Source organism: Odocoileus virginianus, chromosome 17 (genome assembly GCF_023699985.2).
Source record: "Odocoileus virginianus isolate 20LAN1187 ecotype Illinois chromosome 17, Ovbor_1.2, whole genome shotgun sequence".
In the NCBI taxonomy this organism is placed as follows: domain Eukaryota; kingdom Metazoa; phylum Chordata; class Mammalia; order Artiodactyla; family Cervidae; genus Odocoileus; species Odocoileus virginianus.
The window spans coordinates 22,954,138-22,977,380 of record NC_069690.1 but is presented as its reverse complement, the minus strand read 5'-3'; the positions used below and the strand labels follow the sequence as shown (position 1 = coordinate 22,977,380).

Sequence of the window (23,243 nt, the reverse complement as noted above, 5' to 3'; positions counted from 1 at the left end):
GCAAAGAGAAGGCAGAGACAGTGGTGGAACATGAAGATGTTTCAGTACAGAAGGAATGTTTGAGCACACTCATTTACTCAGCTAAACTCACAGGACACTTACTAGATTGCAGGTACTGAAAAAGACACTGGTAATAGCCTCGAGATGGGATAGAAGCAGAGAGGGGCAGAGGGGCAAGTCAAGAGAGATTTTATAGATGAAATGAGAATTGAGTTGCAGTTTGAAGAAAAAATAGGAATTCAATAAGGTGAGGTCTGTTGTGGATGGAGGGATGGAAGAAGAGAAGGGAAGGAAGAAAATTCTAGGTGGAAGGGCCAGACTCTGCAAAGACACACAGGAATAAAACAATGCACAGCCACCTGGAACAGAGAAGAGCTAAAGGCAGATGAGTCTAGAGGGGTTGTGGGGAGAAGGGGACAGATCATAAAGGGCTTTTTGTGTTAGGAATTTCAACTTGAATAATTTATTATTCTTTGCCAGGCACTGTGGTAAGTACTTGTATGCATTAGCCCACTTAATCCTCACAACAATCTCATGAAAGGGAACTATTATTAGGAATATCCCTATTTTATAAATGGTAAAACTGAGTCTGTAGACCATTAGAAATAGTCAAAATGAAATTGAAAGTGGCTAAAGTCACACAGCAATATGTTATAGATTAAAAAAATAACATCTAATTAGAAACTCTAAAGACTATAAATATTGAGTCAGAGAAAATTAGGCTTGACAGAAAGAATCAATACAAAAACTGAAACCACAGTGGCCTAAACTGCACATTGTAAATTTTGTAACTAACTAAAGTTTGATGGGAAAATAAAGTATTTTTCCCAAAGCATATATATGGAAAAGTTGACCTAGAAAAATTGAACTTGTGCATAGGACACAGTGGGAAAAGGAAGCTTGGTAAAGCTTGTTATATACAAAAGCCAATTGATAAAAAATTTTTTTTTTACTAAAGAATTCAGAAAGAGGAGAGTCTATTCCAAAGAAAATAATTTTGGTAAACTGCAAAAATAAATGCTGAAAGTTTCAAAGCAGTTTAATTGTGTGCTATAGAGCACTGAATATGGAAGGAAATTGGCTTAATGGGATTTGTTTTGCAAGAATGAAATTATAGATATAGACATATAAACGTTACAGATAATGACAATATTAGTATGATTTTGTAAATATATTTGAAACTCTAAACATGGGGTCCTTGGGGTCCAAATCATGGGATAAAATGTTCTTTACTTGGCTGGCATGGCCTAAGAAAGGGGGGAGGGGAGGCTCTTGCAAGGATTGGAGAGGGAGGGAGGTGGAAAATTAGAGCAAGGACCTTTGAGGAGAAGAATCTTGAGAGTGGGGGATTTGGACATTTAGGACAGGAGGGAATGTCTTGAAAGAATGCATTTGTGAACCAGAGATGGGTTTGGGCCGCGTTTCTACTAGTGTCCACTGCCCTCAGCTCTCTCTTTACCGCCTACACTGCTGGAGCCCAAAGACTTTCTTATACCTTGGTTAGGAAGAAGGACAAATGGGTTCTTTCAAAGTAAGAAGGGGCAGCCGGGAAGGACATGCCTTGCAAGTTGGGAAAGAACATGAGCTTCTGGGGGGGTTTGTGAGAGGTCTGAAGGAGGCTCCTGGCTTCCTGGGGTCAGCGCAGAACAAGTGGGTGTGCCCGAGCATGAAGCTTTGTGATGCTTTGTGTGGGTGACTCTCAGTGGACAAAGGACCATTCAGAGTTTCTTGATTTATTCATAATGTCACCTTTACAATCAGCCCTCATTCCTCATTCACATTTCATCGTCATAAGAGCATTTAAAAATCTACATATATCACAACTGCTGCTGATTGACTTTAATACTTTAGCATTAATTCAAATGTGAAAAATTTAAAATAGTGACCCTGTGCTATTAGTTTCTAGTAGTATTTTTATATTACCTAAAAGCATACAATATTTAACTCTATACTCAAGTTAATAGTTTTTTGTATATAGTATCTGTGCTGCGCTGTACTGAGTCACTCAGTTGTGTCCGACCCTGCAATCCCATGGACTATTTTGATGTTAAAATTTGAATTGTAAGGCTGTTTACTAAGAACGCTAAACTATCAAAGTATAAGGTATATAAAGCTGTAGAGAAATAAGAAATGCACTTCTTTGAATAGGCTACATACATAAAGTATGATATCTTTAAAAGACATTCATTAATACATTCATTCATTCAAGAAATTTACCTGAATGTCCACTGTGTGCAAGGCACCAGGCTAGGAGCTGTGGAAATGATGATGAGTAAGGCACAATCCTGCTCTTTAGGAGCTTATAAACTAATAGAATTTTTCAAGGTATTCTCTAACAATGAGTTACAAGTGATTTCTAATGTAGAGAGGAGCGAATACTTTTTGCATTGAGTGTTAGTTTAGTTGTCTTTGCAAAAGCTTCTTTCTTCTCATAATATGCGGCCTCATTTACAAACACTGGGTACACGGTCTGGTCTCCGCCCAATGAAATGGTCTTTCCATCAAGAGTTAAAAACACAGGATCCTCAGGGTGCAAGGGTTTCCAATCTTGATCCTTTCAGGAAACAACATACATAAATTACATTTGGTTTTCTTCCTACTTTACAAATTGTATAATGGAAAAGAATATGAAAAAGGACATACATGTATATATCTATCTCTATATATTAATATATATAACTGAATCACTTTGCTGTACACCAGAAACTAACACAACATTGTAAATCAACTATATGTAGCAGTAGTGTTAGTTGCTTAGCCGTGTCTGACTCTTTGCGACCCCATGGACTATAGCCCACCAGGCTCCTCTGTCCATGGGATTTTCCAGGCAAGAATACTGAAGTGGGTTGCCATTCCCTTCTCCAGAGGATCTTCCTGACCCAGGGATCAAACCAGGTCTCCTGCATTGCAGGCAGATTCTTTATAGTATGAGCTACAGGGAAGTCCCGTCAAAAAATCAACTATACTTCAATAAAAAATAAATTTAAAAATTCTTATGTCAGGCTCTAGACAACCAAAATGACAGCACTATCTTCTTTTAAAAGAGACAAGTTAGAGGTACGTGACTAAACTGAGATTCAGCAGTTTGTTTTGGCAGCAGTTTTAAGAGTTCCCCTTTTTATTTTTATAACTGACACATGATTACAGCCTGCTTTGGTATCAAGTTCACCTTGAATGTTGCTGAAGAGGTTTATAATATCAAAAACCAAAACTACATGTACATGTTCTTAAGTGCAAATTTTATCTCTTGCTAGTTGAAGTTAAATTCCACTCAGCAAAATTTAGGAAATATTCATTAAGAGTCTTCTGTATATAAGACATTCTACTGTTGGGGATAAAAAATGAGTGACCTTGTGCCTGCATGCTAGATGGCTCTATTCTGGTGGGGATTGGTGGGAGAAGGTGGGGATGGGCTGGGAAAAGCCTGGGAAAAGCACAAGATAGGTGAATATTTCCTATATGTGTTCCCACATTATGATAACTGAATCATTTAAGAGGTTCAAAATCTTTATCTTTCTGTGTTTTAAAACATTGCCTCAGGCTCCTTCAAGTTTCCACCTGGATCCGACTAAGGCACAAAGCTGGATCTGCTCCACTAGTCTGTATTTTGGGGCAGGCTGCTTTATTAAGTTGTAAGTCTGAGTGAATATCATTAGGGTCATTAAATAGCAGTTTGAACTGATCAGTGGTTTCCCACTCTAATTACCCCGGCCAATAAGATCAGATTATCCCAGAGAGGGGACCTGGCGTTGTTATTTTCTAAAAGGCACTGTAGGCAATGTGCCTCCAGGGTTGAATGTACCAGGCTAGACAATCTATTGGTTCTCTTCCATTTCTGAGGTCTGCTAGTGTGTGGGGAGATCGGTGTTTTAGATGTTTAGAATCTTTGCTCTTCTCTGCTTTTACCTCTGCCTCTTCCAGATTTAAACTTCCTATTCTTTCCTATGAGCCTTTTCTTCCCCTTCATTATACCATTACTGATCAAACCAGACAAAGAACAGATAGGTACTGGGGTCTTGAGGGGTCAGGGGAAAAAGGCAGAAAACATTCCAAAGGGAGGAGGTTCTGATTGGTTTGCTCTTTTACAGTAGTGATCACAGGGAGGTGGTAGCAATGTGGCCAATTGCAAAGAACCTTCATTCTGGATCTGCCATCAATAACTACAGGACTGTGGGAAGGATCTAATTTCTGAGCCTCCATCTTCTTATATTAAAATAGATATAATAATTCTTACCCATTGCACTTAAAGCAGGAATTTCATGTTCTCTGACCTCCATCCACACCTCATTATTCTGTTATAGCATCTGGTTATCTTCAAGACCACAGTTCAGACTTTAGTATATCTAGACTATAAGTTCCACATGAACATAAACCATATTCATTGATGTACAGCATAGGATTTGTAGTGCCAGCACAGGATTGACTCCATAAACATTTATTCAGCAATGAACTGAATACCTTATCTAGACTGCAGTGTTTTTGAGAACATCTATTGAGGAACTCACATATGTAAAATGTTTAATGGACTGTTAAGTGTTAGTTGCTCAGTCATGTCCAACTCTTTGCAACCTCATGGACTGTAGGCAAGGGGCAGGCTCCTCTGTCCATGGGCAAGAATACTGGAGTTGGTAGCCATTTCCTTCTCCAGGGCATCTTCCCAGACCAGGGACTGAACCAGGGTTTCCTGCATTGCAAGCAGATTCTTTACTGTCTGAGTCACCATGGACTGTAAAGTTCTACTCAAAGCTGCGAGCACGATCAGTTGTGTCCGACTCTTTGCAAACCCATGGACTGTAGCCTGCCAGGCTTCTCTGTCCATGAGATTTCCCTGGCAAGAATACTAGAGTGGGTTGCCATTTTCTCTTCCAGGGGATCTTCCCAACCCAGAGATTGAACCCACATCTCCTGTGTCTCCTGCATAGGCAGGTGGATTCTTTACCACTGAGTCACCTGGGAATCCCTCCACTCAAAGGTAGAGCATCATTATTTTAAATATTTAAAAGAAACAGTAACCATTACCTGCAGTTTAGGGTGGATAACAGCAGCAATTTCTCCACTTTCATTCCTGGGATAATCAACTTTCTCCATTATTTTATAGACTTCAATAGCACAGGGAGGAAATTCTTTTCCTGTGGCAAAATAAATAAATAAATAAATAAATTAATTAATTAAAATAGCAACTTAAAAAAAAAAAAAAAACTCCTGATAAAAGGGAAGTTGATACTTCAAAAAAGGAAGAACAACCAAAAACTGAAAACAGTTACAGGGAGAACACAGTATCCTTTTTGCTCTTAAACCATTTTATTGTGAAATTTAACACTCAGAAAGTACATAAAACACAATTTCACCCAGAAGTGAAATTTCTGGGATCATATGGTAATCCTATTTTTAATTTTTTGAGGAACTTCTATGCTGTTTTCCATAGAGGTTGCACTGACTTAGATTCCCACCAGTAGTACACAAGAGTTCCCTTTTCTCCATATCTTCAAACATAACTTACTTCTTGTTTTTTGATAATAGCCATTCTAAAAGGAGCAAGGTGATATCTTATTATGGCTTTTTATAATTTATTTTATTTTTTAATGTTTTATTGGAGTATAGTGGCTTTTCAATGTTGTGTTTCTGCTGCACAACAAAGTGAATCAGCTACACATATACAAATAACCCTGGTCTCTTAGCTCTCTCTCCCACCCCACTGCCCCATCCGGCCTATCTAGGTCACCAGAGAGCTCTGAGCTGAGCTCCCTGAGCTATACCATAGGTTCCCACTAGCTATCTGTTCTACACATGGTAGTATACATACATCAATCCCGATCTCCCATTTCATCCTACCCCCTTCCCCTCTCATTGTGGTTTTAATTTCCCTGGTGACTAATGATGTAGAACATTTTTTCATGTGTCTGTTGGCCATCTGTATGTCTTCTCTGGAAAAATGTCTATTCAGATCTTCTGCTCATTTTTAAATATATATATTTTTTACTATTGAGTTGTATGAGTTCTTTATATATTTTGAATATTAGTGCCTTATCAGATATGTAATTTGCAAGCATTTTCTCCCATTCAGTAGATTGTATTTTCACACTGTTGATGGTTTCCTTTGCTGGGCAGAAGCTTTTAGTCTGACGTAGTCTCATTTATTTTTGCCTTTGTCGCTTCTAATTTTGGTGTCAGATTCAAAAAATTGCCAAGACCTATACCTATTTCAGGAAGCTCACTGCCTATGTTTTATTCTATACGTTTTATAGCTTCAGTTCTTATGTTCAAGTCTTTAATCCATTTTGAGTTAATTTTTGTGTATGGTCTTTAAGATAGTGGTCATTTCACTCTTTCACATGTAGCTGTCCAATTTCCCCAATACTCCTTATTGAAGAGACTGCCCCTTCTCCACTGTAGATTCTTTGCTCCTTTGTTGTATATTAATTAACCATATATACACGGGTTTATTTCTGGGCTCTCCACTCCACTCCATTGATCTGTGTGTCTGTTTTTATGCCAACACTATATGGCTTAATTACAACAGCTTTGTAATATGAAGTTGGGGGCTTCAGCTGGTAAAGAATTCACCTACAATGTGGGAGACCTGGGTTCAATCCCTGGGTTGGGAAGATCCCCTGGAGAAGGGAATGGTTATCCATTCCAGTATTCTGGCCTGGATAATTCCATGGATTGTACAGTCCAAGGGGGTCACAAAGAGAAAGACACGAATGAGTGACTTTGACTTTGAAGTCAGAAGTGTGATGCCTCCAGCTTTGTTCCTCTTTCTCAAGATTGCTTTGGCTATTCAGGGTCTTATATGACTCCGTAAAATTTTAGTTAAGGATGTTCACCACAACACTAAACCAAAGGATGTTCTTGAATGATTCCTACCAGCACAGGGTCCACAAGTACACAGAGGTAGGACAGAGGTGGAAAGCAGAACTTAAAAAGTCAGTGCAGGGGAGAGAGAGACTAGGAATGAGAGTCAGAACACCTGTGCTCTAAGCTCCCAGCTGTGTCAGCTTGAGCAAGATTCTTAACTTCTCGATGCGCACTTTCTTTACCTGTCAGATGAAGGTTTCACATCAGTTTATCTTGGAGAGCCCCTTCCAGCTCCGACATCCTGTGACTGTGTAACTTCAGGAGGACGTTCAGCAGGTTAGATGACTTCACCATTGTGCTCCTCCTCGTAACTAAGTATGTTAAACATCTGGGCAGCTCTTGAACAGTGAGATATTGGGATATAGCCAGTCTGCTCATAGTGGAGTGAAACTTACAGTGAAGCAGCAACATTAAACAAGCCAGTGCCCAAAAACTTGGAAAAGGGGTAGCTTACGTTTATACCAGGCAACCTCTGAATAAACAGGATTAACTTTCATCCAGCATAGAGCCCACAGTGTGCTATGGTTGAAATCCAAAGGAAAATCTTCCTTTCCCCTTAGTGCAGAAAGTGCAGCCAGGGTGGAATTCAGATATCCTGCCATCACTTCTGTACCAGTTTGCTTCTGCTGCATAATATGTTATGCCAGAACTTTGTGGCATAAAACAACCCTCTAGTTTAGCTCATGACTCTGGTTTGGTTGGGCAGTCCCTCTGGTCTAGGCTGGACTGACTGATTTCTAATCGGCTTGCTCATGCATTGTGGTGAGCTGGCAGGTCAGCAGGATGTTGGACAATCTAAGATGACTTTGCTCTCATATCTGGGCATTTGATGGGCCTTCAGCTGGAGCTGCAGAACTATTGGCTGGGAGATCTCAGTCTTCAGCCTCATGGTCTTGTATCATCCAGCAGGCTAGGTGAACTGATTCACAAAATGACAGTGCAAGGTTCCTAAGAGCAGCGAGACAGCAAGCCCCGACGTGCAAGTTCTTTTCAAATCTCTTCTGCGGTATAAGACATGTTGGATCTGGCCAAGCTAGATCCAGGTGGCAGGAAAATAGACTCTATCTCTAGCTAGGACATGAAAGCAGGGAAGGGAAGAATTTTTGGCCATTTTTACAATCTACCAAATTTTCCAAGATGAAGACGGAAACATCAGATGTCATTTCTTTAAACCAGAAGGTCCACTCAGAAGAAAGAAGAAAGTGGTAGAACACAAAGGAACATGTTTTTGCTACTTAGAATCTCAGAGCTGGAACGGCTCTCAAATGCTTAACTTCCATTGATGCTTGAGTATTCTGTGTATCTTTCTGGCTAAGTGGTCATCTTGCTCTTGCTTGAACAGCCTCACAAAGTGTGGTCTGCTCCACTGTTGGTCAGCTTTGTTAATTAGAAATTTCTGTTCTTAGATAACATTATTGCACAGATTCTATTCTGCCCTCTGAATCACAGAAAACTTGTCTAATTCCTTTCCAATATAACACTTCTGAAACTCTAAAATAAAATTGGCCTTAAGACTCCTTTTTGCCAGCCTAAGTGCCTTTAATTTTATCAACCAGCACTCAAATATTGTCAGATACATGAGGATACATGTGAATGTACTCTGTAAACTGAACTTCTATGTGCATCCTTGGGATTATTTTTATTATGGTTTTCAAACTCTTCAACATCCTCAATCATCTCCTTAGCTAACCTCTATTATAAGATGTTTCTCCTGAAGTATGTATTCAGAATTTATTCACAGGTCTCCAAGCGTTTATCCAAGGCAGAAAAGAGATTATTTTCCCAATCTAATGGGAGAAAATGGTTTAGTATTTTAATTTGCATTTCTCTGACTACTAGTGATATTGGACATCTTTTCATCTCTTTATTGGATATCTGTATTTCTTGGTATTTCTTTGCTTTTTAAAATGGACATTAATAGGGAAATGAAGATTTCATTTGTGAAACTTTATTTGGTAGCTGCTTTTCTTGAATGTGTCTACACTGGTCATTGAAGAATGGCTGATAAGATTAAATCTTTTTTAAAAAACAACGATATCACAAACGTGGCAAATTTGACCTAGGTCCCATTGTTATTTCACTGTTTAGTGGTTTAAGTCATTATGTGTACTCCATCTCATCTTCCTTTCCTGATTTATTTGCACACACACAAGCTAACAAAGAAACAATTTCTGCCTACTACTTACCTTCATTGAAATTATGTATAAAATCAAGAGCATGTTTAATCATTTTTCTCATTTGATCTAGAATATCAGCTCTCAGAACCCCCTGAGGCTGGGGACCAACTTCTATACCTAGGTACAGAAGAGGAGATAGTCACATTTACATGTGTTAGTACATAAGATTGAGCATTTTCATAATCAAGATCTAGAATCACATCATTAAAAATGTTTAAAAAGGCAAACCATGTAGCATAATGGAAAATATGTGAGACATGATATTAGGCAATAAGTAAAACAGAACATTTACAAGTTACACGCATCGTAAATAAAGACTGGGAGAGAACATAAGAAAATCAAAGAGTTGTGCTATAGTAGTAAGGACTTGTGGGTCTTTTTTTCTCTAAATTTCCTTCAATGTTGTCAAAATTTTTAAAAATCATAATATAGTAAAAGGAGCAGACTTTATATTGACAAAATAATAAGTGACCACAAAGAGAAACTGTCACAGACACAGCTTGTGGGAGAAAACACATCTATTTAGTAATAGAAAGCTAAACTAAACAAGCCATGGATTTAAGTCAAACAGCAATCTATGTGACCCTGGAGCAATATTCTTGCCTTTAACATAACAACCCAACCTGCCATGATAGTCAATGGTTTTAATGTTCTGTGGAAAAAATCTGTATTCATTTCTTCTCATCCCAATAAAATTAATTCCCATACCATCAGGTCTACTTCCTGTGGCTGTCAAGCATTGTTCCATAAATCTACAAAATATTTTTCTCTAAACTACTTACCTAGTCCTTTCCCTCCTGTCCAAGTCTCCCACACTGTTATCATTACAATCATCACCTTATTCATTTATAAAACTATTTACCAATATAACATCATCCAATCCTTTCCATCAATTCATATACATTCTTTTCCACCTATCCTGTTTTCATGCACTTCTGTTATTTCCCCATTCACAAAGTCTTACTGTATTCTCTTTTATCTTCATTTTTCACTTTTGTGTTTAGCTTTTCTGGATATGTTTGGGCATATATTTAAGAATATGGTATAAGTGTGGCTAAGGTATGCATCAATGCATAAATGATTTGTAAATATGTGAAAATGTGTTCGTGGATTATTGCTTCCCTACCCAAAATTCATCCCATCTACTCCTTGCTGACAGAGTCCTGATTTTGGTTGGGTTTCCAACTCAGGGGTAAACACAGAACAGTTTTGCTCAATCATAGTACTCCATTAGCCCTAGTAATTAATTGAAGAATGCATATATGACTCAGTTCCGAATAACTGGCCATAACGGAAGGTCCACAGGGGAGTTCCTGGGAGTCTCCTTTCTTCCATCAGATACTGCCATGTTGGCATATGATGCTTGAAATTACAGTGCACATCTTGTGCCGCCTAAAGTCATGTTGTTGTTGTTTAGTCACTAAGTCATGTCCGACTCTTTTGAGACCCCAGAAAACTATGGCCTGCCAGGGGATTTCTCAAGCAAGAATACTGGAGTGGGTTGCTATTTCCTTCTCCAGAGGACCTTCCTAACCCAGGGATTGAACTCGTGACTCCTACATTGGCAGGTGGATTCTTTACCGCTGAGCCACCAGGGATGCCCATCTAAAGTCATAGAAGTATTACAAAATATTGAGCTGGAGAGAGTGTCTCTCTGATCTTAAGTGTCCCCTCTGCCCATGACTGGATGATATAAAAATATTCCAAATAATCTAGTAAAGTAGGTATAATAGTTCTAATTATTTATAATGATCTTAATATTCTCCCACACTGAAACATTTGGCTCTATTTTCAGAGGAGTGGGATTTTTTTTTTTTTTATTTGGCCACACTACATGCAGGATCTTAATTCCCCAACCAGGGATCAAACCCAGGCACCCTGCAGTAGAAGGGCAGAGTCTCAACCACTGAATCACCAGGGAAGTCCCTGGATCTATTTTTAAGAGCCAAATATATCAATAAATATTCATTCTAACTAACAGCAACATTGCCCATAAATGAAATAAAGCAAGGACTGGAAATCTTATGCTTTATTTGGTGTCATAGATCTTTATCTGTTGTTTTTAAGCACTTGATTTGTTTCAAATAATTACCTACACTTGGTCACTTAGCTTGCCTCAATTGATCCCTTGATTATGCACCAAAATTATCAAAAGCAAATAACCAAGATAACTTTAAATCTACTTCTAAGTTGTGTTGCTGTTGTTCAGTCGCTAAGTCATGTCCAACTCTTTGTGACCCCATGGACTGCAGGACAACAGCAATCTTAAAGATTACAGTGTGGTCTGCAAACAATTATGCTGGTACGTCACTCAGGAATGAGAATGGAATGTAGAAAAAAGAGACTGTCGGAGAGGGTGTATGACAGTGCAAGCCTGTGTGCTGGAAGTTACCAAAAGGTAAAGACAAATTCACAGATCAGTAACTGACAGGGCACACAAGTGAATGGATAAGAAACACAGGTTATCAGAGACTCTACTGCAAGGCAGCTGCTGAGAGGGATGCTGGGAGAGAATTTTCCATGAGTCTTCTGTATTTCTGCAAGTCTTGCCAGCAAGATACTGACTGCCTTGGCTCCAGATTATTGTTTTAAGAATTTTGTACACTGAATACCCTTTGAAGACAGGGCTGGTGTTTTGCTTGAGCAAAAAGCAGGTTGCTTACTACCTATATAAAAGACTCAAATTCCTTTAGCTCAGGGCTTCTTTCTGGAATGTAGAAAGTTGGTCAATGAAAGTGAGGAAATCTGATATAGTTAGAGACAGCCTGAGGATAGTTTGCTTATTACTTGACAATTATAAGCCATAATGATAAGCAAAGTAGCTGCAAATAGTCTTTAAATTAGTTTTCTCAGAGTTTCATCTCAGACATATTTTGTTTAGCTGTGACAGTGGGAAATGTGACTTACCAACAGGATACTTGGCTATAGAACGAGTGGTTGCATATTTGAGAGAAGGATGCTCAATGAGGTAAACATAGCAGGGTAATGGAGCCAAAGACGTCTGAAAAGAATATAAAACATGCTCTTGTTATGTAAAGTCCATATGCCTTGTTCTCTTTGCTGTCAGAGTCAATAATGCCTTTAGTATGTTTAACTTCATCAACTGAGATTAGTAAGACAACTTTATGAAACACATTCTAAACTCCAACTACATATAAAATTGGATTATATGTAACTTTCTGGATAAAATGTACATTAAACAATTCTCCAGAACCATGAACAAAGTATATGAATAAATTCTTCTTCTGAATGACTTTCGTTATTTTTGTTTTCATCACTGGTTACACTGAGTATTTAGCTTACTATGGGTCTCTTAAAGAATTCTGTTTCTACCCTTGTGGGCCAGGTCTCTACAGATGGCAAGTAACTCCCCCACTTATCTGAGTAATTCAAGACAGGCCTCTTGGTTTTGATGACAATGGCAGCATACAAAGTATTCAGCTCTCCCTTCAATGAGCAACAAAGATACTGCATTATGATTTCCTACCAGAACTACTATCTAGTCAATGTCACTAATTCAAGGAAACAAAAATAATAGTTAATCCTTACTATCTGCTAAAAGCACTCAGCTAAATGCATTAGATTTTTTTTTCTTATGTAAGGCTTATAATGGTCATATGGGGTAGCTGTTGTTATTATGCCAATTTTATAAAACAAGGAAAGCAAGGAAGTTGATTATCTTGTTCAAGGTTAGCAAGTGAGAAAATCAGGATTTGAACCCAGGTACTGGCTATATGGGTCACATACTTTTCATTAAATCATACTAGCTCATACTAGCTCTCTGGAACGAAGGCTATCCATTACATAGAAATAATCATATAGTTTATTATTTGTGTTTTGTTTGACAGTTATTTTCTAGCAGTTCTTCTTGTTATAGGCACTGAACTGCTGATTTTTTCATCTTGTAGATTTCTGAGCCTTAAGATGATTAGCTATATGAAGTACTGAAAGATCAGATGTTTGTTGGGGTATACGAATCAAACGGAAACAAAGACAGGGCTAAAGACAGTCAATCTTTTTATCACTGGTCTTTAGTCAACATTAAATGACTATCTTTTAAACTTCTCAAAACTGTAATTGAGCCACTTCAACCACTTCAACATTTTGGTATTAATATTACTGAAAAACTCATGATTACTGTCATAGTCTTAATAAAAGATTTAAAATTTTATAGATACAATGATTCATATGTTCTATTATTTTTTCATTATATTTATTATTTTGCTCATTTCTTCTCCTTTTCTTCTGCCTGTCACTGCTGCTTCTATTGTGGTGCTCCCCTCAGTCCCCCATTTCTCTTGGACTCTCCCTCCTCACCCTTTTCTGGTTGTTTCAACATGTATAATCAACTTAAAATTACAGGTCCTAGGCTAATTTGTAAATTAGTAACATCGACATTACCTTAATATAATGAAACATCTGAATTAAAAAGTCATTCCTGGAATCTTCAAGAATAAGAGTGCACCCCATGTTAGAAGTAGTGTTGTGAAGGTCAAAAATAATGTCATAGGAATCTTCACTATCTTTTGGACCAAATAAATGATTTATTTCTTGAGCCTTTCTCACTTCATATGGCAAATCCTCTGACTTTTTTTTGCTGTTATTAGCAGAAAGAAAAAGATTAACAACACCTGTAGCTAAGATAACATAAATATACAATGAGAACACAGTACATAAGAAACCTGGCACCAAACCTTTAATATGAAAAACCTCTGAGGGAAGGGGAACTTTATTTGAAAATTTTATAAATGAAAATTACATTTTACCCTCTGTTTGATTCCAAGTAATGTTGCATTGACATGCTTGCAAATAATAGTTCATTTATGTGGCTGGCCACAGGAAGGACATTTCAAACAATTTATCATTTGACTTCAACTCTGAATGAAATTCATCCATTAATTTAATCAAGAGTCCCTTAGTAGTTAAATGTACTGGGCTATAAAGAAGCTAGACCATCAAATGCACCTATTATTTTTTTTACACTCTAGCTAATTCTAGTGCACAAGAATAGTCAAACTTAGGAGCTCACATCATCTTATTAGGGATTCTTAAGTGATTCTAGGACCCACTAGTGGTCCAGGGTCAAGGTTTACAGAGAAGCATCTGGGAACCCTGTGAAAATGCAAAACATTGCAGGTATATGCACATATGCATCATAGGATGAGGGTTGATATTTTTTATTGAATTCTTAAATGAGTCTCTACCTGCTCTCCCCCACCTCCAAGCTCAACGGTTAGGATACATTTTTTCTTAATGTACATGATAATTTAAATTTACTTTTCCCATGAAAGCATTCAACAACATTTCTCTATAATTCCATTTATTTCTATTCTCTGACTATTTTTGTTAGCATCTTCAAAAGACCTACAGTTTGCACCTGAGTAATTCTTGCCCGGAATGCAATCAAGAAGTTGGAGCAGCAGTTTTTCAACTATGAAGAAAAGCAATGAAGACAAAAGCTGCATATTAAGGCTAGTGCAGTGGGAAGACTGGGGCTTCCCTAGTAGCTCAGCTGGTAAAGAATCCACCTGCAATGAAGGAGACCCCAGTTCGATTCCTGGGTTGGGTCCCCTGGAGAAAGGATAGGCTACCCACTCCAGTATTCTTGGACTTCCCTGATAGCTAAGATGGTAAAGAATCTGCCTGCAATGTGGGAGACCTGGGTTCGATCTCTGGGTTGGGAAGATCCTCTAGAGGAGGGCATGGCAACCCACTTCAGTATTCTTGCCTTGAGAATCCCCATGGACAGAGGAGCATGGAGGGCTACAGTCTGTGGGATCACAAAGAGTCGGACACTGAACGACCAAGCACAGCACAGTGAGAAGACAGAAGTCTGTGGCCTTTATGATATCACTGAGCCACTGTATCTGCCTGGACTGCCTACCTCTGGACTTATTATTTGTGGAAAAAAAAAAACCCTTATTTGTTTAAGTCATTGTTTTCAGATTTCTATTATAAGCAACCAGATTGTTCCTAAAGGCTACATGTGTATGTGTGTGCGGGCTAAGTCGCTTCAGACATGTTCTTTGTGACCCTACGGACTGTAGCCCTCCAGGCTCCCCTGTACATGGGATTCTCCAGGCAAGAATACTGGAGTGGGTTGCCATGCCCTCCTCCGGGGATCCTCCCAACCCAGGGATCCAACCTGCATCTCTTATGCCTCCTTCATTTGCAGGCAAGTTCTTTACCACGGATCCCCACGTGGCTCAGTCAGAAGAGTCTGCCTGCAATGCGGGAGACCTGGGTTCAATCCCTGGATCAGGAAGATCCCCTGGAGGAGGAAATGGATACCCATTCCAGTATTCTTGCCTGGAGAATTCCATGGACAGAAGAGCCTGGTGGGCTGCAGTCCATGGGGTCACAAAGAGTTGGACATGACTGAGTGACTAACACTTTCTTTACCACTAGTGCCACCTGGGAAGCCCAAAAGCTACAAATGCACTTTAAAAGTTAATTAATGCCACAACTCCATAAGTTCCTCCCTCCCTGCCACAACTGATTTGCTTCTCCTTCTCCCCCATGTGAGTAAAAGCCACCACCACCTACTCAGGTGCTCAGAGTCAAGAAATGATGCCCTGAAAGATAATAAACATCTATTCAGTATTTGAATAACTGAAAGATTTAGTGACCCACTAGATGTAGGGAATAAAGAATGTGGAAGGTTCTAAGATGATTTCCACAAGTGATTTAGTGGGTAATGGTGACATCACTGAGATGAGGAATATAGGAAAAGCAGCACAGTTTAGGAGGAGGATGGGAGAAGGTAAGTGACTAATCTATCCCATAAGTTTCCATAAACACCCTGAGAAAAACCTATCTGGCCTCTGATAAGTGTTAAATATAAGAAGTAGAAAGTGAGTTTAATTTAAAAGACTACTCTCATTGAAATGCAAGCCACTGAGTGGTCATAATAAGAAAACTCAATCTAGTCCATTTCAGAGTTATTTGGCAAGTTAACATGCCAACTAAAAGTTATTCTTCAACAAATCTTTAGTGGTAATATAAGAGTTAGTTAATAGCTATTTTAGTTGAATAGATAAACCTTAATTGTGTTGACATAATCTCAGTCATGAATATAAAGAATGTTTGAATTTAAAATTTATGTTAGCAAAAATATGGTTTGAAACGTAAGCTATGACTAATGTATAACTGCCCCAGAAAATGTATTCCATAAAGTGAGGCAAATTTGTATAAATATAGTAACCATCTTTTGATCTGTGGTGAGATTAAAGTAACTCTTTAAACTCAAAACAGGATTTAATAGAAAATGAGTATATAAAACAGTGCTATATTAGTTGTTGCTGGGCATGACTTGTATTTTAGCTTGTCGTCTGTTAGCTCATTGAGAGCAGAAACCATTCTGTACATAACTTTGTATTCCCACAGTTATCTGGCACAGTGCCCCATGAAGAGTAGGTGTTTAAAAATATTTTTATGTAAATGAAAGAAGTGGTAAAAAGCTTAGAGGCCTATATATCTACAGGAGTAGCTACAATGATATAAACAAAGGCAAAAATAATAAGGACATAGAGCATTATGATTGTATACACTATACGTAATGTTATCATCAGCTATAATTTAAATTCAGAAAATCCAGGTCTTAGGGACCCACTGCTTAAGGTAGTACATGTACTCCTCAGATCACAAAGCAGTCTAATGTTTTCTGATGATGGTCATTTATTCACTCTTTCATTAAACAAACATTAACTGAAACATTACATTTTTCTTAACTAGAATTTCATGCACTACCAAAAAACATAGTTGCAAAAAACACAGTAGTGAATCACCTAGAAAGCTAAAAAATACCTACCTAAGCATAGCAGTCAAATATTAATTTAATGCAAAACACTTATTAAATCTGTTTCTTTAAAGACGTGATTTAAAAATAAAAACCTTTCTTATTTGTTGTCCCAGTCTAGATAGAATATATTTTTAAAAATAAATCAGTTAAGAAGTGTCTGACATTTAAAAAAGTTTATGAAAGAGTACATGAATATCCAGTTTAGGTAATTAATTCATCATATAGTATGACTAAAAGTGAAAGTGATCTTATTCACAATAGCGATTCTACGTATGAACATGAATATCATATGTATATACATGTGCTTTCACACATACTACTTTTCACACACACACACACAAACACACGTGTGCATGTGCACACATACAACACAAAATATAGTCTTACCCAAGATTTTCAGGGTCAAAAACTCGATTCAGGTCACAGTCAATATATCTGGTGCACTTCTTCACTGCTCTTGGGTTGGTAATAAATGGTTTTACCTCCAGCCCTCTTCTCTGAATCTCAGTGCCATTCTCCAGCCAGTGCTTAACTAGAAATATTCCTGTTAGTTCATTCCCATGAGTTCCTCCAAAGATAGCCACCTTTTTTATAGGGTCTTCAGCAACGTGACAAGAAGTCATTTTTGTCAAGTAGGTTTATCTGATTTCGGCAATTCAGAAGAGAGGAGATCAAAGAAAACTTAATTTCTTAAGCAAGGTTTAGAAATTTAAATCTAAATGAGACTTTAACCTAAGTGCAAAGTACAGACTTCTCTTGAGTGGAGTATATTTTAATTTTCTGTTACAAGTTCTGAGCTCTGTTTATTATAGGGATACTCCCTTCTTTAGCCCTGCCCTTTACCATATTTGGGTTAAAATATGCAGAGATCAACTAGAGATGCAGCTGTTTACTTTAACTTCTAACTCCCTCAAATGGTCGGTAGACCTAAATGCAATAATAAGTTAGCATCTCACACTTAAGCGAAACTTTTGCTTTCTCTTTAGCCAGAATGTTTTCTCCCAGTGTTTTCATGATTATTGTGGTAGTAAAAATAGATCACACTTTTCTTATCCTCAAAGATATAAAATAAAAGACTGGCCCATAGTATGCATCTTATTATTCAATATTTATATTTCTGCTTAAAATCATTTCTTCTCTGAAATGAGTTCAGGCCCTATTTATCTTCTGAGGGCATCTGAATTTCAGCTCTATAAACAGCCAATGGCAGATCCTCAGAGAACTCCTCTGGAACCACTATCCTTTCTTTTTTTTAATTTTCAGTACATTAAATTTATTCATAAAAAATCCTTAATAATGTACTTTTTCCTTTTTAACATATAAAACATAAAACCCTCAACTGAACTGACATTTATAATTTAAAATCAAATTAACAGATTAAATACTTAAGAATCTTTTAAAAATATAAAGTTACATGCAATTTTGTAGAACTGACATAAAAGAATGGATCAAAAATGGGAGAATATTCCTTCATTCCTAAAAAGAAAATATGTCCAGTAGAAGCTGTGAAGATGCTTGGGTACACAATTTCTTCAGTTTCAGTACCAAAGCCTGTCTTTGCGTATCTAAGAACTTTACGCATGTGAACGGCTTCTTAACAACAGCAGGGTGGACTGGCTAGCGCTCCCCTCCCTCCAATTACAGTGTACTATTATAACACTGACTTTGGCCTCCAACCAGCACAGTACATAGTTTGTGAGTGTTGATTAAAGATACTCACTTTGATTCAGAACCTTAGGACTTTTCAGGAATTAAGCCTCTTCAGAACCCATGACTGTAAATCTCACCTGCCTCATTTTTGGGGCATCATTTGCGCTTTGGAAAGGATGGCCAACCCACTCAGATGCCACAGGCCCATCTGCTGGATGAGTGGTCAAGCTGAGCAGGTCATGGTTTCCCTTACAACATTTAAGATGCTTCAACACATCAGGTATCAGTGTGTAGAACTAGTAAGGCATCAAATAAGCCACCACAGAAGTAGGAAGGGTGACAATGACAGGGAGTGAGCCATGTGCAATCTAGCACCCACCTGGCAAGTGCCCACTGGCAACACTGGAGTGAGCGGACAGATGCAAGTCTCGGTCAGCCTGTGCTCAGACTGGAACACGTTACCACTGTGTAACTTTAGGCAAAGTTACCACCGGCTCTGCACCTCCATACAGTGTGCAGTGTAAACTATGTGGACTTCTTGTGATAAAGGACCTAGAGTTCTAGATAGTGAATTAAAATACTGAACCTACTACCATATTTTATTGACTATGCCAAAGCCTTTGATTGTGTGGATCACAATAAACTGTGGAAAATTCTGAAAGAGATGGGAATACCAGACCACCTGACCTGCCTCTTGAGAAACCTGTATGCAGGTCAGGAAGCAACAGTTAGAACTGGACATGGAACAACAGACTGGTTCCAAATAGGAAAAGGAGTACGTCAAGGCTGTATATTGTCACCCTGCTTATTTAACTTATACTCAGAGTACATCATGAGAAACACTGGGCTGGAGGAAGCACAAGGTGGAATCAAGACTGCCAGGAGAAATATCAATAAATTCAGATATGCAGATGACACCACCCTTATGGCAAAAAGTGAAGAAGAATTAAAGAGCCTCTTGATGAAAGTGAAAGAGAAGAGTGAAAAGGCTGGCTTAAAGCTCAAATTCAGAAAACTAAGATCATGGCATCTGGTCCCATCACTTCATGGGAAATAGATGGGGAAACAGTGGCTGACTTAATTTTTCTGGGCTCCAAAATCACTGCAGATGGTGATTGCAGCCATGAAATTAAAAGACGCTTACTCCTTGGAAGGAAAGTTATGACCAACCTAGACAGCATATTAAAAAGCAGAGACAATATTTTGCCAACAAAGGTCCATCTAGTCAAGGCTATGGTTTTTCCAGTGGTCATGTATAGATGTGAGAGTTGGACTATAAAGAAAGCTGACCGCCGAAGAATTGATGCTTTTGAACTGTGGCGTTGGAGAAGACTCTTGAGAGTTCCTTGGACTGCAAAGAGATCCAACCAGTCCATCCTAAAGGAGATCAGTCCTGGGTGTTCACTGGAAGGACTGATGTTGAAGCTGAAACTCCGATACTTTGGCCACCTGATGTGAAGAGCTGACTCATTTGAAAAGACCCTGATGCTGGGAAAGATTGACGGCAGGAGGAGAAGGAGACGACAGAGGATGAGATGGTTGGATGGCATCACCAACTCAATGGACATGGGTTTGGGTGGACTCCAGGAGTTGGTGATGGACAGGGATGCCTGGCGTGCTGTGGTTCATGGGGTCGCAAAGAGTCAGATGACTGAGTGACTGAACTGAAGTGAACTGAACTGAATTACCATATTATTAAGCTGACTCATGTAATTTTTTGGAGATTATAAATCACACTGGGTTTTTTTTTATCCTTTCTTTCAGAAAGCTTTCTAATGGTTATAGACACAAGAACCAAATCAAAGATCACTGGGTCTTAAAAAGTTACTTTGAAACATGACTTTTTTGGGAAACACGCTTTAATTTCTTTCTCATGAAATTATTAGTAATTCCATATCAACTTTCTTAGGGATCTTCCTCACTTTTTGCCTGAATACTAAAAGACAAACAACTATTAGTAATTTTCAAGACATTGAAATGCCTGAAAATGTCTTGAGACACGCTCAAGACACACTCCATATACTCACCAGATTATACGAGTTTATACAGACACAGCCTAATTTACTGGAAGCAGAGACTCTCCACTGGAATGTGTTACTCAAGAAGGGGTCTTATTAGGGAAAACTATGCAGAATACTGTACTAAGATGATTACATTCTTTTGGAGAAACGAGTCTGAGCCATATCCGATTTGATTTCATGCTCAATCACCCAGAAAGTCAAATATGTTCAAGTACTGAAAACATTATGTACTAGTAATGGGAGATTGTTCAGAAGGAGTACAACAAGAGTGATTCCTTACAACTACAGGGTAGTTTAATTTAAAATGTTTTTTGCCATCTGTTTTCTCAGTTTATTCACATATCCACTTTAGGCGATAGGAAGGGTTAGCAATTGACATCCCCGGTGCAGTGGTAAGAGAAAAAAAAGACTAATTTGGTTAAGTTGTCGAGTTTCCAGGAGAAAACCAGGCCTGAGATCCAAGTTTTCTGAATCCAAGTCCAGTGTTTTTCACAGAACAATACGGTGTTCCCTGTTATTTTTGGCTTTCCCCAAAATTCTAATTTTGCTCTTTCCAAATTCACATAAACAGTCACAACAGTGTGCTCAGGAAACAAACAAGCTTACAAACAAAACACATGATGGAAATATAAAATGTGAATGCTTCAAAATAGTTAATAACCCAATATCGGTTTTCTTCCTTTAAGAGATTATAATGCAGAGACCCAGAGAAAGCATAACAATAAAATTAAAATGCACACATTGAAATTACTGTTCTAATTTCAGAAAAAAACTCTGTAGCTTTTGATTTTCTGTCCACATCCATGTACACTGAACACTTCAGTGCAGAGATGCAGAAAACAAGCATAAATGTAAACAGATGACGATCGTATTATTTAGTTACTTTGGTTTCAAGAACAGTAACTATAGTAAATTATTAACATTCGATTATGTTTTGTTTCTCTTCTGCCAATTTCTGGTTAGTTCTGTCCTTTGCCCTAGTCTCTCTGGAAATGCTGCTTCAGCTATGTACTTGTAGCTGGCACAAATGACTTGCAATTTGAGGCTTGTTTTATGGAATTTTAACAGATCAACACTCTGAAGCACATCTAACATTCATAAAGTTTCCTTTACATGTCAAAATGAATAACTTTTTTTGAGAGTTAATGAATTGTAGTAATTCTGTCCTATACTTACCTTGTGTATTGTGTACAGAGTTTGTCTTCTGTGGAAAGCTTTATTAGAAAAAAAAGGAGAGCATTTCCTTAGAACTAGAGCAACAGAGGCTTTTCATACTCTTATACCAAGTTAACTTCCGAAAGATTTTTAACTCCCTGTTTCCCAAAGCACTCTAAATATCTGAACCCGAGAAATTTTTCTGAACCACAAATTTTTATTAGTCTAGTTCTTTTCGAGAAATTTAGAGAACAGATAGTATACAAACTGAGATTTTTTAGCTGTCACTATCTCACAATGAGGTTGAATATTTATCATCTGGTCTCAATCTACCTCTAATCCTATCTCCTAATATTCTCTTTGACCTATTCTTCAAAGAAATACATCTCACGGTCTCATACTCTTGTGAAGTGAAAGGCACTCAGTCTGAAAGTCTTCCCTGATAGCTCAGGTGGTAAAGAATCCACCTGCAATGTGGGAGACCCCGTTTTGATCCCTGGGTTGGGAAGATCCCCTGGAGAAGGGAATGGCTACCACTCCAGTATTCTGGCCTAGAGAATTCCATGGACTGTATATACAGTCCACGGGTTCGCAAAGAATTGGAAGAAGGAGTCCTAAGAAGGACTTTACTAACAACCTTCTGTTCATCTCTGGGCCCCTCTGCACTTCTTCCCTTCATCTCCCTTAGTCTCCAAATGGTCCGAAGACAGGGTAACAGCAAAACATGGTCTTTGAACCCAGACAGAAGTAGAATTATTATTCCTGGCCTCCAGTAGGTACTCAATAAATGGCAGCCACTGTTATTAAAAAGGGCTAAAATTTACTGATCATTTACTGTGTGTCAGAACTGTTCATTTTCTCTTTTAATATCTTCAGGGTAATTAAGTAAGCATTATTATTGCTATTTTACTGAGGCAGGAAATGTAGGTTTAGAGGGGGTAACTTGTCCAACAAGATAAAAGGACCAGAGAGGGGCAGTCCAATAGCTGAGGGCCAGAGCCTGGGTCACTGCGCCTTCCCTTTGTTCTCTGGGGTCCCGGATCTCTAAGGCATGTGCTGTTTCCCTTCTCAAGCTTGTGCAGCACTGGCCCTGCCTTCCTGAACCGGGCTGTCTTCAAACCCAGGCCTCAGCTCTCACAGCCTCCTGGCGACTCCAATGTCCCATCTGCTTGACCTTACTCTGAAACTCTGCCAGCCCAAGCAAGACCCCTCTGACCTGGCTTTGAGGTCTATGGCCCTTGAGTTATTCTATTCTAGGCACACTCCAGGAAGCCACCAGCATCTCACAAACTGATGTCTAGAACTTAAAAAATGACCTCGGGGTGTGGGAACGGGGTTCGGTGACCAGCCCTGGGCCCAACTTCCAGACGAAGCTGGGGTGAAGGCTGGCTGAGCACCACAGACAACTAGAAAAGGCTTGTCCCTCTATGGGCGAAAATCTAAAGAGGCAGAGCCTTCCCTATGCCGCGTACCCCAGAGTGTGAGAATGCAAGGAGAGGCGCATTCATGTTTCCTTGCTCGTGTTTCTCCCTCCGTGTCCACTGAAGTGATGACATCACGTTACTGCGCACCCAGGTGGTA

At 38.6% G+C, this 23,243-nt stretch overlaps 1 protein-coding gene across 4 annotated transcripts; it reads right to left on the bottom strand.

Annotated features, from left to right (window-relative positions):
• Positions 1-1,717: 1,717 nt before the first annotated feature.
• ASPA (aspartoacylase) lies at positions 1,718-23,222 on the bottom strand. 4 transcript variants are annotated; one of them, XM_020913256.2, is made up of 8 exons: positions 23,135-23,222; positions 21,684-21,721; positions 17,224-17,478; positions 13,437-13,632; positions 11,943-12,036; positions 9,045-9,152; positions 5,020-5,129; positions 1,718-2,554 (listed from the first exon to the last, which is right to left on the bottom strand). In XM_020913256.2, exons 3-8 carry the CDS (start codon positions 17,457-17,459, stop codon positions 2,357-2,359), a joined length of 942 nt encoding a protein of 313 aa, XP_020768915.1. In that variant the 5' UTR covers positions 17,460-17,478; positions 21,684-21,721; positions 23,135-23,222; the 3' UTR covers positions 1,718-2,356. The 4 variants fall into 4 exon arrangements, with proteins under 4 accessions (XP_020768915.1, XP_070334977.1, XP_070334976.1 ...); XM_070478876.1 differs by lacking the exon at positions 23,135-23,222 and having other exon boundaries at positions 21,684-21,788; XM_070478875.1 differs by lacking the exons at positions 21,684-21,721; positions 23,135-23,222 and having other exon boundaries at positions 17,224-17,657.
• Between the last annotated feature and the right edge of the window lie 21 nt (positions 23,223-23,243).

Bases quoted from the DNA above. Each gene is read 5' to 3' on its own strand.
- ASPA (XM_020913256.2), bottom strand. From the start codon at position 17,459: ATGACTTCTTGTCACGTTGCTGAAGACCCTATAAAAAAGGTGGCTATC. The intron at 13,633-17,223 runs GTAAGACTATAT...TGCTAATAACAG, and splicing joins TTTGACCCTGAAAATCTTGG to CAAAAAAAAGTCAGAGGATT. The intron at 9,153-11,942 runs GTAAGTCACATT...TTCTGTACCTAG, and splicing joins TATAGCCAAGTATCCTGTTG to GTATAGAAGTTGGTCCCCAG.